The 16,467-nt window shown below is 36.2% G+C and overlaps 1 protein-coding gene across 1 annotated transcript; it reads left to right on the top strand.

Moving 5' to 3' along the window:
• The first annotated feature begins 6,001 nt into the window (after positions 1–6,001).
• Positions 6,002–6,952, top strand: LOC120224288 (olfactory receptor 2L13-like). Its single transcript, XM_039222536.1, has one exon. The coding sequence runs from the start codon at positions 6,002–6,004 to the stop codon at positions 6,950–6,952; it is 951 nt and encodes a 316-aa protein (XP_039078467.1).
• The last annotated feature ends 9,515 nt before the right edge of the window (positions 6,953–16,467 follow it).

The following is a 16,467-nucleotide window of genomic DNA, read 5'->3' as shown; positions in this document are numbered from 1 at the left end:
CATTGGGGCTCATGTATCCCTTTGAATGACAATTGCTGAGTCATAGGGTAGTTCTATTTTTAACTCTTTAAAAATGTTTATTTATTTTGAGAGAGAGAGAGAGTGGGTGAGGGGAAAAAGGAGAGTGATAGAGAGAGTCCCAAGAAGGCTCTGTGCTTTCAGCATGGAGCCAAATGCAGGGCTTGAACTCACAAACTGTGAAATCATGAGCTGAGCCAAAATCAAGAGTCTGTCACTCAACCAGCTGAGACACCCAGGTGTCACTATTTTTAATTTTTTGAAGAACATACATACTGTTTTCCAGAGTAATTGCACTAGTTTTCATTTCCACCAACAGTGCAAGAGGGTTCCCTTTTTTCCACATGTTGGCCAACACCTGTTGTTTCTTGTGTTATTGATTTTAGCCATTCTGATCAGTGTGAAGGAATATCACACTGCAGTTTTTATTTGTATTTCCCTGCTGATGAGAGATGTTGAACAACTTTTCATGTGTCTGTTGGCCAACTGTATGTCCTCTTTTGAAAAAAAAAAGTCTATTCATGTTGTCAGCCCACGTTTAAATTGGATTACTTGGTTTTGGGTGTTGAGTTTTCTAAGTTCTGTATGTATTTTGGATACTAATCTTTTATTAGATATGGCATACACAAATATTTTCTTAAATCCATAGGTTGCTTCAGGTTTTGTGGATTGTTTCCTTCACTGTGCAGAAACATTTGATTTTGATATAGTCTTAATAGTTTACTTTTGCTTTTGTTTCCCTTGCCTCAGGAGACATATCTAATTGCTATGGAAAGAGTGAGAGATTCTAAATCTAAAATTATCAATAATAAATCTGGAATTTATTTACTTTACCATAAATATGATTTAAATCTAGCACTTGAATACATGATTTTATAGGGATGTATAATCTCAGATGTATCTGAAAATGTAAGATTTTTGTTGTTCTGTAAATAATTTACAATACAGTATTGGATGTACCTGAAAAGATACAATGGGATTTTGAGTCTTAACATGTGAACTCTTACTACTTGACACTACAACAACTTTCCCAAGACACTTAATTTCAATGAGTATAATTTCCTTGTTTATATAATACAAATATTGTACTATATTTGTATAGCTCTAGCTGGTCTAATTATAGGAATTACATGTAGAATATGATTCAATAGCTATGGCATGTTTTCACAAGGAAACTTAAAATAACTGCATTTTTTCATAAGTCCCATGAAACTGAAATCTGATATTGTATTAATGTTTCAGAAGCTATAATTAGAAAATATGGAAAAATTATTATCACGTAATTATTGATAACCTATCTCTTCAAGGTATAGGTTTAGGCAGTCTTTATTGTTCAAAATGTTTAAGAAAAAAAAGAAGAAAAGAAGAACCCCTCTTCTGAAAATATTAACAAATACAGGACTCAGGGAAATAATATTTGTGCATAAAAAATTGGCTTCAGAAGTAGAAATCAGTGCTTCATCTCTTACTTATGATACCCCATGCTCATCCTGAAAGGTACCCTCCTTAATGCCCATCACCCCCACCTCCCCTCTGGCAAACCTGTTTTTTTCCCTGTAGTTAAGAGTATTTTGTGGTTTGACTCCATCTCTGTTTTATCTTACTTTTCCTTCCCTTCCTCTACTATGTTCATCTGTTGTGTTTCTCAAATTTCACATATGAGTGAAATCATATATCTTTCTCTGACTGACTTATTTCGTTTATTATAATACACTCCAGTTCCATTCATATTGTTACAAATGGCAAGATTCTATGGTTTTCCTTCACCAAGTGGTATTCCATTGTGTGTGTATATATATACACATATATATTGTGTATAAACATATATATATACACATATATATATCACATCTTATTTATATGTGATATATATTTATATTTATTCATTCATCATATATTCACCATATATATGGTGTCTATCTGTACAACACCTTTTTATCCATTTGTCAGTCGATGGACATTTGCTTCTTTCCATAATTTGGCTATTGTTGATAGTGCTGCTATCAATGTTTGCATTGAGGTGCATGCACTCCATGGAATGTTGTTTAACCTCCATGTATTTGAAGGCTTTCCACATTTAGTCCTTATGGTTGACTTCAAACTTCATAGTGTTGTGGTCTGAAAATATACATGGTATGATCCCAATATACAGATTGAGTCCTGATTTGTGACCTGGTATGTCATATATTCTGGAGAATGTTCCATGCGAACCCAAGAACAATCTGTATTCTTCTGCTTTAGGATAAAATGTTCTGCATGTATCTATTAAGAGCATCTGGTCCAGTGTGTCATTTTAATCCATTGTTTCCTTGTTGATTTACTGCTTATATGATCTGTCCATTTCTGTAGGTGGGGTGTTAAAGTCCTCTACTATTATTCTATTCTGATCAATGATTTTCTTTAAGTTGGTGTTTTTTTTTTAATTTTAAATGTTTATTTTTGAGAGAGTGCAGAATCTGAGAATAGGATGGGCAGAGAGAGACGGAAACAGAATCTAAGGCAGGCTCCAGGCTCTGATCTTTCAGCCCAATGTGAGTCTCAGACTCATGAAGTGGGAGATCATGACCTAAGCTGAAATTCGACGCTTAACTGATGAACCACCCAAGTGGCCCTTTAAGTTGGTGCTTAATTTCTTTATATATTTGGGTTCTCCTAAGTTGTGGGCCTAAATATTTACAATTGTTAGATCTTCTTGCTGGTTATACCTCTTAGTTATGATAGAATTCCCTCCTTCAACTCTTATTAATGTCTTTGGTTGAAAATCAAGTTTCTCAGATATAAGCATGGCTACTCTGTCTTTCTTTTGACGTCCATTAGCATGAAGATTGTTCCCCACCCCTTCACTTTCATTCTGCAGGTGTCTATAGGTCTAAAATGAGTCTCTTGTATGTAGCATATAGATGCATATTGTTCATTTTTTTAATGTTTATTTATTTTTCAGAGAGAACACGGGGGTGGGGGCAGAAAGAGAGGAGGAACAGAGAATTCAAAGCAGGCTCTGTGCTGACAACAGACAGCCCGATGTGGGCCTGGAACTCATGAACTATGAGATCATGACCAGAGCCAAATTTGGACAATTAACCAACAGAGCCACCCAGGTGCCCTTCAATGGATCTTGTTCTTTTATGTATTCTGATACCCTATGTCTTTTGATTGGAGCATCTAATCCATTTTCATTAAAAGTGATTATTTAAAGATATGAATTTAGTGTCAATGTGTTAGCTGTAAAAGTGATGTTTCTGCTTATGTTCTCTGGTAATTTTCAATCTTTGTTTCTTTGGGTCTTTTTTTTTTTTCTTCACTCAGGGGCTTATTTTTTTTACAGGGCTTATTTAGTGGTCATGAACTCCTTCAGTGTTTTTGTTTGGGGTTGTTTTGCTTTAATTTGTTTTGTGCCTGAGAAAGTTTTTATCTTTCCTTCTGCCTTAGATGACAGAATTTCTGGATCAAGGATCATTGGCTGCCTATTTTTCCCATTCAACACATTGAATATATCATGCCACTTCCTTTTGGTCTGCCAAGTTTCTATGGGCAGATCTGCTGTGAAGCTGACCTGTTTTCCCTTGTAGTTTTTTTTTTTTTTTCCTTTTTTCCCTTGCTGCTCTCAGGATTGTTTGCTTGTCTGTGTATTTTATGTATTTGACTATGATATGTCTTAGCTATAGCTGGCTTTTGTTAAATTTAATGAGGGTTCTCTGTGCAGAAGTAAGAATCCATCCAAGAATGGATTTTGATGCCTTTTCCTTCCTTAGATTAGGGTAAGTTTCAACTATAATTTGTTCAAATCAAATTTTGATCCATTTTCTCTCTCTTCATCCTCTTACTCTTAGACTCCTATGATACTAATGTTATTCTATATTAATAAGTTTCTGAGTCCCCTAAATCAACCTTCATGATCCATCAGCTTTGATTCCCTCTTCTTTTCAGCTGAATTATTTACCATAATTTTATCTTTTCCGTCATTGATTCACTCCTCTGCATCGTCAATCCTAGTTTTTATGGCCACCGTTTGGGTTTGCATCTTGGTTATAATATTTTTAATGTCAGTTCTTTTATCTCTTCAGAAAGTCATTCTCTTGTGTCTCCTATGTTCTTTTCAAGCCCGGATAGTATCCTATCATCTTTGTTTTAAACTAGTTCAATCTTGTTACCTATATCTATATTGATTAAATCCCTGACTGTGAGATATACTTCCTGTTGATTTTTTTTCTTTTTGGATTGAATTTCTCCATCTGATACATTTGTCCAGAAAATAAAGAAAAGAAGTATTTTTTAATATCTACAAAAGGAAAAAAATAAAACTAGATACTAGTTCTGTTTTGTTCTTCTTAAAACAATCTTCCAAAACTTGGTCTCTTTTCTACTTGTAGACTTGCAGATTTTCCAATTGATTTCTTGCATCTCCAGAATGATTTCATAACTATCTAGCTGTGTTCCAGGGGTGAGACAAGCTTAGAGATCCCCCTACCAATCCACCTTCTTAACTCCTTAACATTATTTTTAATTGCACCTACAGTTATAGATGAAACTGCAAGAAACAGTGGAAGCACTGATGGACTATGAAAATATGTACACACCTGTGCTTCTAGGAACCTGAGGGCATATTTTGCCATTTATGCAAAGTAAACTTTAATTTATGCCTAATAAAGGCATTTAACACTATTGGGCAGACAGTGTTCTAGAGCCTTTATGCTCATTAATTATTTTAATTTGCATATCACACAGAGGTATGATTCAACTAGACCAACACCATTAGGCAGGTAAATGTGGTGATTTAGTAAAGGCCACTTCAAATTCTGGTACTGATCCTTTAGAGACTGTGCTTTTTACTAATCTTTAACACTACCTCTGCATCTACAGTTTATAAGTCCAGTCAAACTTTTTCTAAAAAAGATATTCTACCTTTAATTTAAATCACTTTCTTGGGGCACCTGGGTGGCTCACTCAGTTAAGACTCAAACTCTTGATTTTGGTTCAGGTCATGATCTCATGTTTTGTGAGGTTGAGTCCTGTGTCGGACTCTTCACTGACTGTGTGGAGCTTGTTTGGGATTCTCTCTTTCTCTCTCTCTGCCCCTTCCCCACTCACACGCTGTCTCTCAAAGTAAATATTTTTAAATAATAAAATAAGAAAATAAATCACTTCTTATTAAGATGTTTCTTAACAATCTCTTCCATCATCACCTTGTGTCCTTTTTTACATAATCAGCTAGTGCCTTGAATTACCTTGATGACAGATTCAAACTTCCTGCAGAGTAGGTAACCTTCTGTGAAACTACCAAAAACTGTATTTGGAAGTTCTCTTCTTAAGTGCTGGTTTCATGATTAAACATTCTATTCTAGTTTACTTGATGTAATAAATGCTTGATTTAGGATTAAAGCAAGGAGGACCTGGGCAAAAATGAAAATCCCCTATGTAGGAGAGAATAGGTACACACAGACAACACTCAATTCTGGAAATGTTTTTCTGCCCTCAGGTTATCAAGGTCTCGTGTTCCCATTTATTACAAGAATCTTCTTCATTTTCTATGAAGTCTCCCAAGACTGAGTGAAATGTTGATTTTTCTAAGTCTAAAATGATCATAGCTCTTCTGTTGAAGTTATATCTGCACAGGATCTCAAGGTGATGAATTCTTAAGTTCTTTAAGAAATGTACATGATACATATTCATCAAATTGATTGGCCTTTAGTTAATAGAACATTAAAAGTCCTTGTGTTCTTATCTGGTTACTATTAGTGATTACCATTTGTTAATAGTGGCTACAGTGTTAAAATCATTGTTTATTAAATAATTAATGAGTGATAATTAATGAAAATTTTATATATTGAGAAGTTATTCATAATACTAAAGAGATCACAAGGAAATAATTCAGCACGAACATATGCAAAGGTGACCTGGGATAAGAAAAGTAGAGCAGATGTACAATAACACATCAAATGGAACAGTCCTCTTACCATTGTGTTCTGGGCAATGATGTTCAGCCATGGAGAAAAATAAGACTGTCACCACAGATTTTATTCTTTTGGGTCTCTGGCCTGAGTTCAGCCACCTTGTCATCCTGATCTGCCTCATTCTTCTGGTATATCTTATGGCTGTGATGGGCAATGCTGTTCTCATTCTCCTCATCTGGTTGGATTCTCGACTCCACTGTCCTATGTACTTCCTGCTCAGCCAGCTTTCCCTTATTGATGTGGCTTTGATCTCAACTACTGTCCCCAAAATGGCTACAAACTTTTTCTCAGGGAAAAGAACCATATCTCAGATTGGCTGTGGAGCCCAGATCTTATTCAGCTTAACCCTGGGAATTTCTGAGTGCCTTCTGCTTACCCTCATGTCCTATGACCGCTACATTGCCATCTGCAATCCACTGCGTTATTCAGTCATGATGAGCCATACCATCTGTAAACAGATGGTCATTGGGTCCTGGGTCGGAGGGGCAATAACTTCACTGGTTCATACAGTCTATGTCATGCACTTACCCGTCTGTCATCCTCGAGAGATCCCACACTTCTTGTGTGAGGTCATGGCACTCCTGAAGCTCACTTGTGAGGACATTTCAGCATATGTAAATTCAGTGGTGGTCTCAAGCTTTCTGGTGGTCCTCATCCCTCTGAGTCTCATCCTGGCTTCTTACGTCCGTATATTCCTTGCTGTTGTCCACATGAATTCCCGTGAAGGCAAGAACAAGGCCTTGGCCACATGCTTCTCCCATCTTTGTGTGGTCAGTCTCTACTTTGGTCCTGCTGTATTAGTCTACATGAGGCCAGGATCCTTTAGAACTCCCAAAATAAACCAGTCCCTCTTTATGTTTAATGCCATTCTTACCCCTATGCTTAACCCCCTCATCTATAGCCTGAGAAACAAGGATGTAATAGCAGCTATGAAGAGTATAGTCATCAGTAGATGCTTCCTGAAAAAGGGAAAAAGCCACTGAGGTTGCTATACCTAATTATAACCATATATTAGCATATTTCTTTGAATTGTCATTAGGAGCCTTTAGTACTTGACAAATTCAGTCCTGAGAATTATGGATATATTAGAGTTTATTTGTTTCAACCCCCTTATTGTGTGAAAATAAAAATAAAACATAAAATAACTTACTGATGTCCTCAGAACACCACCCAAAGATCCAGTTCTTCCAACAGAAAATCTTGAAATTACACTGCTTTTCTAAATAAAACAGAACATTATTCTTGTTCATATATGCCCAAGTAATAAAAGCATTCATTTATTTAATAAACATACTTCTGAATAAGAAGGTATGAGCTACTCCTAGGAATAGTGAGAGAATTCACAATTTCAGGGTAGGCTGAGGAAGCATAATTTTAACAGCAGAACTCAATTGTTATGGAATTAAAATAACCTAATCTTCCTTGAATTATCAAAGCATCTTTTACATTGCCAAAAGCTCATACACATGCAATCCAGTAGTCAGCATTTTGTTTCATGAGGAACAAAGAGTAAACCTGCCTCCTTCATCTTGGTCAAAACAAATTTTCAATTTTCTTTGTACTCTTGCTTCTGAATTCATACCCATTTTTCAAAACAAACACAGCACAAAACAAGAGGTCACAATTCTGAGAACTTAAGAAATGGAATACAATTATATTATCTACTTTGTAGCATTTCTGAAAGTAGAATTAACATATGTGATTTACTTAGAACAGTGCAGGCAACAGGAAAACCTTACGTTTTGTTTTTAAAGTTTTTAATATTGATTTTTTGAGAGACAGAGCATGAGCAGGGGACGGGCAGAGAGAGAAGGAGTAACAGAATCTGAAGCAGGCTCCAGGCTCTGAACTGCCAGCACAAAGCCTGATGTGGGGCTCAAACTCACAAACCACGAGATCATGACCTGAGCCAAAGTCGGAGGCTTAACCAGCTGAACCACTCAGGTGACCCAAAGTCTAATGTGACATAGATCCATATATCTGAAAGCCAAACAACTCATTTAACACTCAGTACAAAAGGGAGCAAACTAGTATTTTTCTAAGATCTTTCTCCTATGCATGGTAATTGAGCTTTTATTTTATAGGTAACAAAGATGTGCCATGCTTATTTCAAGCTGGATGACAAATAGCTGAGTGTTAAATCTGCCTTTGGTCAAGGATGAGAACAAATAACACAACACAACAAAACAAACCTTTCTTCTAGAATATAAAATAAATTTATAATGTTATCAAAGAAAAATAAGTGAAATTGCTACTTTATTAATAAAAATAGTCAATTTTTTTAAAGTTGTAATTATTGGGGCAGCTGGGTGTTTCCATTGGTTGAGTGTCTGACTCTTGGTTTCAGCTCAGGTCATGATCCTGGGGTTGTAGGATTAAGGCCTACATGAGGCTCCATGCTGAGTTTGAAGCATGCTTAAGATTCTCTCTCTCTCTCTCTCACCCCCTACTCCTAGCCCCCACACTCTTACAATATAAATAAAAGTAACTATTTAAAAAAATTAGACACTATTAGGTTCTGGCTTCCTCTTATAATCACTGTATGAAAATTTTGTGATATTAAATATATGCACACTTTTAGTGAGGTCAGTGAAGAACAGGGCAGTTGGAGTTTTCTTTAGTCAATGTAGTACATTACAGGCATTTCCCTCACTTCCTAATGGGAACCAGCGGAACCAAAGTTTTGTTCCTCTAGTTTTTAAGACAGATACATATGGTTGATTTTTGTAAATTCCTGGGTTTCTTTGGGGTGGGTTAATTAGTTTGGTTATAAGAATTTTCTATGATTGAAGAGAATGCTTTCTTATTATTTTCAGAAGCAGACTTAACTTTGTTTCCCTCACCTGTTATTTCTAATATTTCTGCACATGGCAGCAAACAGGCAGAGTCAGCTAAGTCTCCTGTTATATTTTAGAGTGACATGGAATTGTATCCCACTTCATTGGCAAATACTAGAGTAGCAGGTGTGCCTCAGGTTAGGAGCTCTAAGGCCAAATAATTACAACTACCTATAAAGAAAGAGAGAAAACTGGAATAAATACTCTATCAAAAGCACAAGTTTAAGACTTCCCACAGATATAACATAAGCAAGATACCAGCATTATGAAATAACAAAAAAGTAAAATGAACCAAGTGGACATATTATGACAAAGATAATAGTTGAAGTGAAAACACAATATAGTAAAATAAGCAGTTGGATAAATACAGGTAGAATATAAATTTTTGGCCTGAAGAAATTGTTCACAAAAGTCCTAGAAAAGGATAAAGAGGTAGGAGAAAAGAGTTAACAGATACAGAAGATAAATAGATAAGTGTCCAACCCGTTATGAGACTTCTGGAGAAAAAAAAATGGAAAAGATAACCTATGTTATCTCCACGAATTCTAGCAAATTCATCCAATAGCACATTAAGAGGATTTACATCTTGATCAAGTGAGATTTATTCCTGAACGGAAGGACAGTTCAACACATAAATGTCAATCAATGTTAAACACCACAGAATAAAGGGGTGAGGGTATAACATGAATACCTCAGTGGATATAAAAAAAATCATTTGACAGAATTTTACAAACTTTCATGATAAAACCAGTCAATAAACTAGGAATAGAAGGAAATGACCACAATGCAATAAAGACCTTATATAAAAATCCAACTTGGAACATCATACTCAATGGCGAAAGAATAAAGATTCTTCTCTAAGATTATGAACAATATAGGAATGCTCACTCGCAACTACATACCTTCAACATAGTCTTGAAATCTTAGAGCTATTAGTCAAGAAAAATAAATAAAATACTTCCAAATTGGAAAAAAAATAAGTAAAATTATCTGTGTAGATGACATGAGCTTATATGAAAAACAAACAAATCAATATACTTTTAATGTTTTTATTTAAATTTCAGTTAACATATAGTGTAATATTAGTTTCAGGTGTACAATATAACCATTCAACACTCCATACAACACCTGGTGCTCACCACAAGTGCTCTCCTTAATGCCCATAACCTACTTAATCCATGTCACATGTACTACTTCATAGCTCACTATATAGAACAAACTGGTAGTTTGTTAAAACTGGTAATTCTGAGAGTCCAGAAATAATCCCAAACATCTACAAGGATGTCAAGACTGCTCAATAGAGGAATGATAATCTCTTCCGACAAATAGTGCTGGGAAAACTAAATAACCACATGCAAAAAAATGCAGTTGGGCCCTCAAAATACACCATACACAAAAATTAACTCAAAATAAATTAAAGACTTAAATGAAAGACCAAAAATGATAAAAATCCTAGAAGAAAACACAAGGAAGTCTTCGTGATATTCCATTTGACAACAACATGATGAATGTGACACCAAAACTGTAATCAACATAAGGAAAATAGATAAATGGGGTCTATATAAACTTATACCTTTTTTGCCTCCAAGACACAATGAACCAAGTCAGAAGGCAACCTACTTAAAGGGAGATAGTATCGGATCTGACAGATATATTTAGAACTCTACATTCTGAGGCCAGGGAATTCACTTTCTTCTCAAGTGCGCATGGCACAAGTCCAAGATAGAACACATACTGGGGCATAAAGCAGCCCTCAATAAATACAAAAGAATCGAGATCATACCACGCACACTCTCAGATCATAATGCTTTGAAACTTGAAATCAATCACAGGAAGAAGCCTGGAAAACCCCCCAAAAACATGGAGGTTTAAGACCACCCTACTATAGAATGAATGGGCCAATCAGGCAATTAGGGATGAAATTAAAAAATATATGGAAACAAACGAAAATGAAAACACAACAATCCAAAATCTATGGGATGCGGCAAAGGCAGTCCTAAGAGGAAAGTACATTGCACTCCAGGCCTATTTCAAGAAACTAGAAAAGCGCAAGTCCAAAACCTAACAGCTCACCTAAAAGAACTAGAGGCAGAGCAACAAGAACGCCCTAAACCCAGTAGAAGAAGAGAAATAGTAAAAATCAGAGCAGAAATAAACAACATAGAGACCATAGAAATAATTGAACAAATCAATGAAACCAAGAGTTGTTTTTTTTAAATCAACAAAATTGACAACCTTCTAGCCGGACTTATCAAAAAGAAAAGAGAGAGCACTCAAATAGACAAAATAATGAATGAAAATGGAATTATTACAACCAACCTCTCAGAAATACAAGCAATTATCAGAGAATAGTATGAAAAATTATACGCCAAAAAATTGGACAACTTAGAAGAAATGGACAAATTCCTAAACACTCACTACCAAAATTCACAAGGGAAGAGATAGGAAATCTGAACAGACCCATAACTAGTGAGGAAATCAATCAGTGATCAAAAATCTCCCAAAAAATGAGTCCAGGAGCAGATGGCTTTCCCGGGGAATTCTACCAGACATTTAAAACAGAAATAATACCAATTCTTCTCAAGCTATTCCAAAAAATAGAAAGCGAAGGAAAACTCCCAGACTCATTTTATGAAGCCAGCATCACTCTGACTCCCAAGCCAGACAGAGATCCAGCTAAAAAAGAGAACTACAGGCCAATATCCTTGATGAATACGGATGCAAATATCCTCAACAAGATACTTGCAAATCTAATCCAACAGCACATTAAAAGAATTATCCACCAAGATCAAGTGGGATTCATTCCTGGGTTACAGGGCTGGTTCAAGATTCGCAAATCAATCAATGCGATACATCACATCAACAAAAGAAAAGATAAAAACTATATGATCCTGTCGATAGATGCAGAAAAAGCATTTGACAAATTACAGCATCCCTTCTTAATAGAGACTCTAGAGAAGGTTGGGATAGAAGGAACCTACTTAAACATCATAGAAGCCATCTATGACAAGCCTTCAGCTAACATCATCCTCAACGGGGAAAAACGGAGAGATTTCCCCCTGAGATCAGGAACACGACAGGGGTGTCCACTCTCACCACTGTTGTTTAACATAGTGCTGGAAGTCCTAGCATCAGCCCTGAGACAACAAGTGGAAATCAAAGGCATCAGAATTGGCAAAGAAGAGGTCAAACTTTCACTTTTTACAGACGACATTATACTCTACATAGAAAACCCGACAAACTCCACCAGAAGCCTGCTGGAACTGACCCAAGAATTCAGCCAAGTTGCAGGGTACAAAATCAACGTACAGAAATCAGTTGCATTTTTATACACCAATAATGAAGCATCAGAAAGAGAAATCGAGAAGCTGATCCCATTCACAATTGCACAAAAAAAACCATAAAATGCCTAGTAATAAACCTAACCAAGGATACAAGAGATCTGCGTGATGAAAACTATAGAAAACTTATTAAGGAAATTGAAGAAGACACAAGGAAATGGAAAAACATTCCATGCTCATGGATAGGAAGAATAATTATAGTTAAGATGTCACTACTACCCAAAGCAATCTACACATTCAATGCAATTCCAATCAAAATTGCACCAGCATACTTCTCAAAGCTAGAGCAAACTATCCTAAAATTTTTATGGAACCACAAAAGACCCCAAACAGCCAAAGTCATACTGAAGAAGAAAACCAAAACGGGAGGTATCACCATCCCAGACTTTAACCTCTACTACAAAGCTGTCATCATCAAGACAGTATGGTATTGGCACAAAAACAGACATATTGACCAATGGAACAGAACTGAGAACTCAGAAGTGGACCCAAAAGTATACAGCCAACTAATCTTTGACAAAGCAGGAAAGAGTATCCAATGGAAAAAAGACAGCCTCTTTAACAGATGATGTTGGGATAACTGGAAAGCAACATGCAGAAGAATGAAACTAGATCAATTTCTCACACCATACACAAAAAGAAACTCAAAATGGATAAAGGACCTGAATGTGAGACAGAAAACCATCAAAACCCTAGAGGAGAAAGCAGGAAACAACCTTTTTGACCTCCACCACAGCAACCTCTTTACACATTCCCCAAAGCAAGGGAATCAAGAGCAAAAATAAACAATTTGTTCCTCATCAAGATTAAAAACTTCTGCACGGCAAAGGAAACAACCCACAAAAATAATAGGCAGTCAACGGAATGGGAAAAGATAGTTGCAAATGACATATCAGATAAAGGGTTGATATCCAGAATCTATAAGGAACTCACCAAACTCCACACCCAAAAAACAAACAACCCAGTAAAGAAATGGGCAGAAGATATGAACAGACACTTCTCCAAAGAGGAGATCCAGATGGCCTACAGACACATGAAACGATGCTCAGCATCCCTCCTCATCAGGGAAATACAAATCAAAACCACACTGAGATACCACCTCATACTAGTCAGAGTGGCTAAAATGAGCAAATCAGAGCACATGAGATGCTGGCGAGGATGTGGAGAAACAGGCACCCTCCTACACTGTTGGTGGGAATGTAAACTGGTGCAGCCCCTCTGGAAAACAGTGTGGAGGTTCCTCAAAAAATTAACAATAGAACTCTCCTATGACCCAGCAATAGCACTGCTAGGAATTTACCCAAGGAATACAGAAATGCTGATGCATAGGAGCACATGTACCCCAATGTTCATAGCAGCACTCTCAACAATAGCCAAAACATGGAAAGAGGCTAAGTGTCCATCAACAGACAAATAGATCAAGAAGATGTGGTTTGTCTATACCATGGAATACTACATGGCAATGAGAAAAAATGAAATCTGGCCTTGTGTGGCAACATGGATGGAACTTGAGGGTGTTATGCTGAGCAAAATAAGTCAGACAGAGAAGGACAAATATCATATGTTTGCACGTTAAGGAGGATTAGGAGGAACTTAAAGGAGGACCATGGGGGAGAAAAAGGGTAGAAATAGTGGGGGAAAGGGGGAGAGGCAAACCATGAGAGACTCTTGAATGCTGACAAATACTGAGGACTGATGGATGTGAGGGGGGGAAGGTGGTATGGGCACGGAGAGGGGCACTTGTGAGGATGAGCACTGGGTGTTATATGGAAACGAACTTGACAATAAGCTATTTGTAATAATAATAATAATAATAATAATAATAATAAACAACAGTGTAAAATTACCCAATTAAAATTAATACAAAGCTTAAATAGGCCATTAGCCAAGATGATACACAAATGACCAATGGGACTATGAAAAGATGCTCAGCTTATCATTAAAGAAATGAAAATCAAAGCCACAGTGATGCATCACTTCACATCATTTTAAATTATACTCTTAAAAACAACAACTTGAAAATAACATGTGTTTGTGAGGATGTGGAGAAACTGGAAATTTTGTTCACTGTGGTGGAATTGTAAAAAGGTGCAACTGCTATGGAAAATACTATTGTGAGATATATATATATATATATCTTATTTTTTATATATTTATATTTATTTATATATTTATATATAATATATATTTATATATTTATATATTATATATTATATATTATATATATTTATATATATATATAACTAAAATGACAAAACGAAAAAGCTCTCCCTAAAAGAAACTCCTAGCAGAATTGACAGCTAAGGACCTGCTCAAAACAGATATAAACAGCATATATGAACAAGATTTTAGATTAATAATCATAAAATTAATAGCTGGGCTTGAGAAAAACATAAGGGACTTCAAAGAAACTATGGCTACAGACAAAATGGAGAATATAAATAGGCATGAAGAATTAAAAAATGCGATAAATAAGATACATTTATGTATTTATATATTGTGATATATATTACAATAGTATTTTATTTATATAGATAGATAGATAGATAGATAGATAGATAGATATAGATATAGATATAGATATAGATATACACACACACTAGATGCTCTACCAGTCCCACTTCTGAGTTTTTACTCAAAAGAGTTGAAGAATGATGTCACCAAAATGGCTTCCTACTTTATCTTCCCCCATGGACACACTGAATATACATCTATGCATTGATCAATTTCCTTTGAGAGATGTCCAATAGCTCGTTGATTGACTACTATACATCGGGTGAAAATACCGAAATCAAAACAGGTAGTAAAAGTTGAAACCATTCCATTAACCCCACACAAGGAACATTGCCTTACAATCAGGAGGGAACCTTCAACATCAAGATTCTTTCTTGATTGGTTTGGAGCACACATTTAGTACTCAAATTTTTGAAACTGCCACCTAGGGATGGAAATAACTTAGCTGTAAGATTCAGGGGACTTGCAATCACAAGTCTCACAAAACAATACCAAACATAAAAAAAGTTGTTAAATGAGCATGGGATTACTCTCCCTGCATATAACTGCAGGTAAATGGAGAGGAGCTGCCAAAAATGTTCATCTCCCAGTTTATACCTAGAAAGTCTTTGTATACTTTCAACGGTACTTTCTGAAGGTAGAGCTTCTAGAAGAGCAAAGGGCCAATAGGAATCCTCCTGGGAATCCCCACCCCCCCCCAAAAGCCATTGGCAATTCCCTTGAATTTCCTCTCTGGCTCACCTCAGCGATCAAACCTATTCTCTAGCTTCTATCTGGAAGGAACTTGTCTGCACACCTAGCATCCCGAATTTTGCTGTTGCCAAAGAAGGAAAAGCCCTCAAATCATGTAGGTTTGGGAGTTGTGATGACTTGGAATTCACAAGTCCTCCAGAACTACACAAAACAAAGAGGCAATTTTATTTGAGTGAACACCATTCCTGGAGACTATTTTTTCTGACTCAGCTCAGATTTGGTAGGCAAACAACAACAACAACAAACAGAAAACAACCACGGGGGAGGAGGGGTCAAAGAAAAACACAAAACGCAAACAAACAAAACAGCTCAGTTTCTCACTGAGAGGGTCAATACAATGTATCTAATGTTCTCAAATTCCCAGGGCTTTCTGAATGCCAGAATTCTAAATCAACTGTGTTGGGGAGCTGAAGGGCCAGGTAATTAGTAGTCCCTTGAGAGTCTAAATAGGCATTGGTATTTTCCATGTGTTTGGGACAACCAAATGGTATCTTGGTACAATCTCCTCCACTGGGAGCCACTAATAACAAATATGGCAAATTTAAAAATCACAAAGTTTTTTCCAAAGACCCCTCTAGAAAGAATTACAGACCAATCTCCCCAATGAACCTGGATGAAAAGATTTTCAACAAGATACTAGAAAAATGGATCAAGCAATATATTAAAATAATTATTCACCATGATCAAGTGGGATTTATTCCTGGGATACAGTGGTGGTTCAATATCCAAAATCAATTAAGCACATTAATAAAAGAAAAGATAAGAAATTTGTCGTCCTATCAATAGATGTAAAAAGAAATAATATGACAATATACAGCATCTATTCTTGATAAAAATCTTCAAGAAAGTAGGGATAGAAGGATCATACCTCAAGATTGTAAAAGCCACATATTAAAAACCTGCAGCTAGTATCATACTCAGTGGGGAAAAAACTGAGGGCTTTCCTTGTAAGGTCAGAAACACGACAGGGATGTCCACTCTCACCACTGTTTTTCAAATAGTAGTGGAAGTCCTGTCCTCAGCAATCAGACAACAAAAAGACAGAGAAGGCAT

The sequence above is a fragment of the Hyaena hyaena genome, unplaced genomic scaffold (assembly GCF_003009895.1).
Source record: "Hyaena hyaena isolate Hyena2069 unplaced genomic scaffold, ASM300989v1 scaffold_1155, whole genome shotgun sequence".
Classification (NCBI taxonomy): domain Eukaryota; kingdom Metazoa; phylum Chordata; class Mammalia; order Carnivora; family Hyaenidae; genus Hyaena; species Hyaena hyaena.
Note: the sequence above shows the minus strand (reverse complement) of the source record. Positions and strands in the feature narration are given on the sequence as shown.

Excerpts from the sequence above, each read along its gene's own strand:
- LOC120224288 (XM_039222536.1), top strand. The coding sequence starts at position 6,002 with ATGGAGAAAAATAAGACTGTCACCACAGATTTTATTCTTTTGGGTCTC.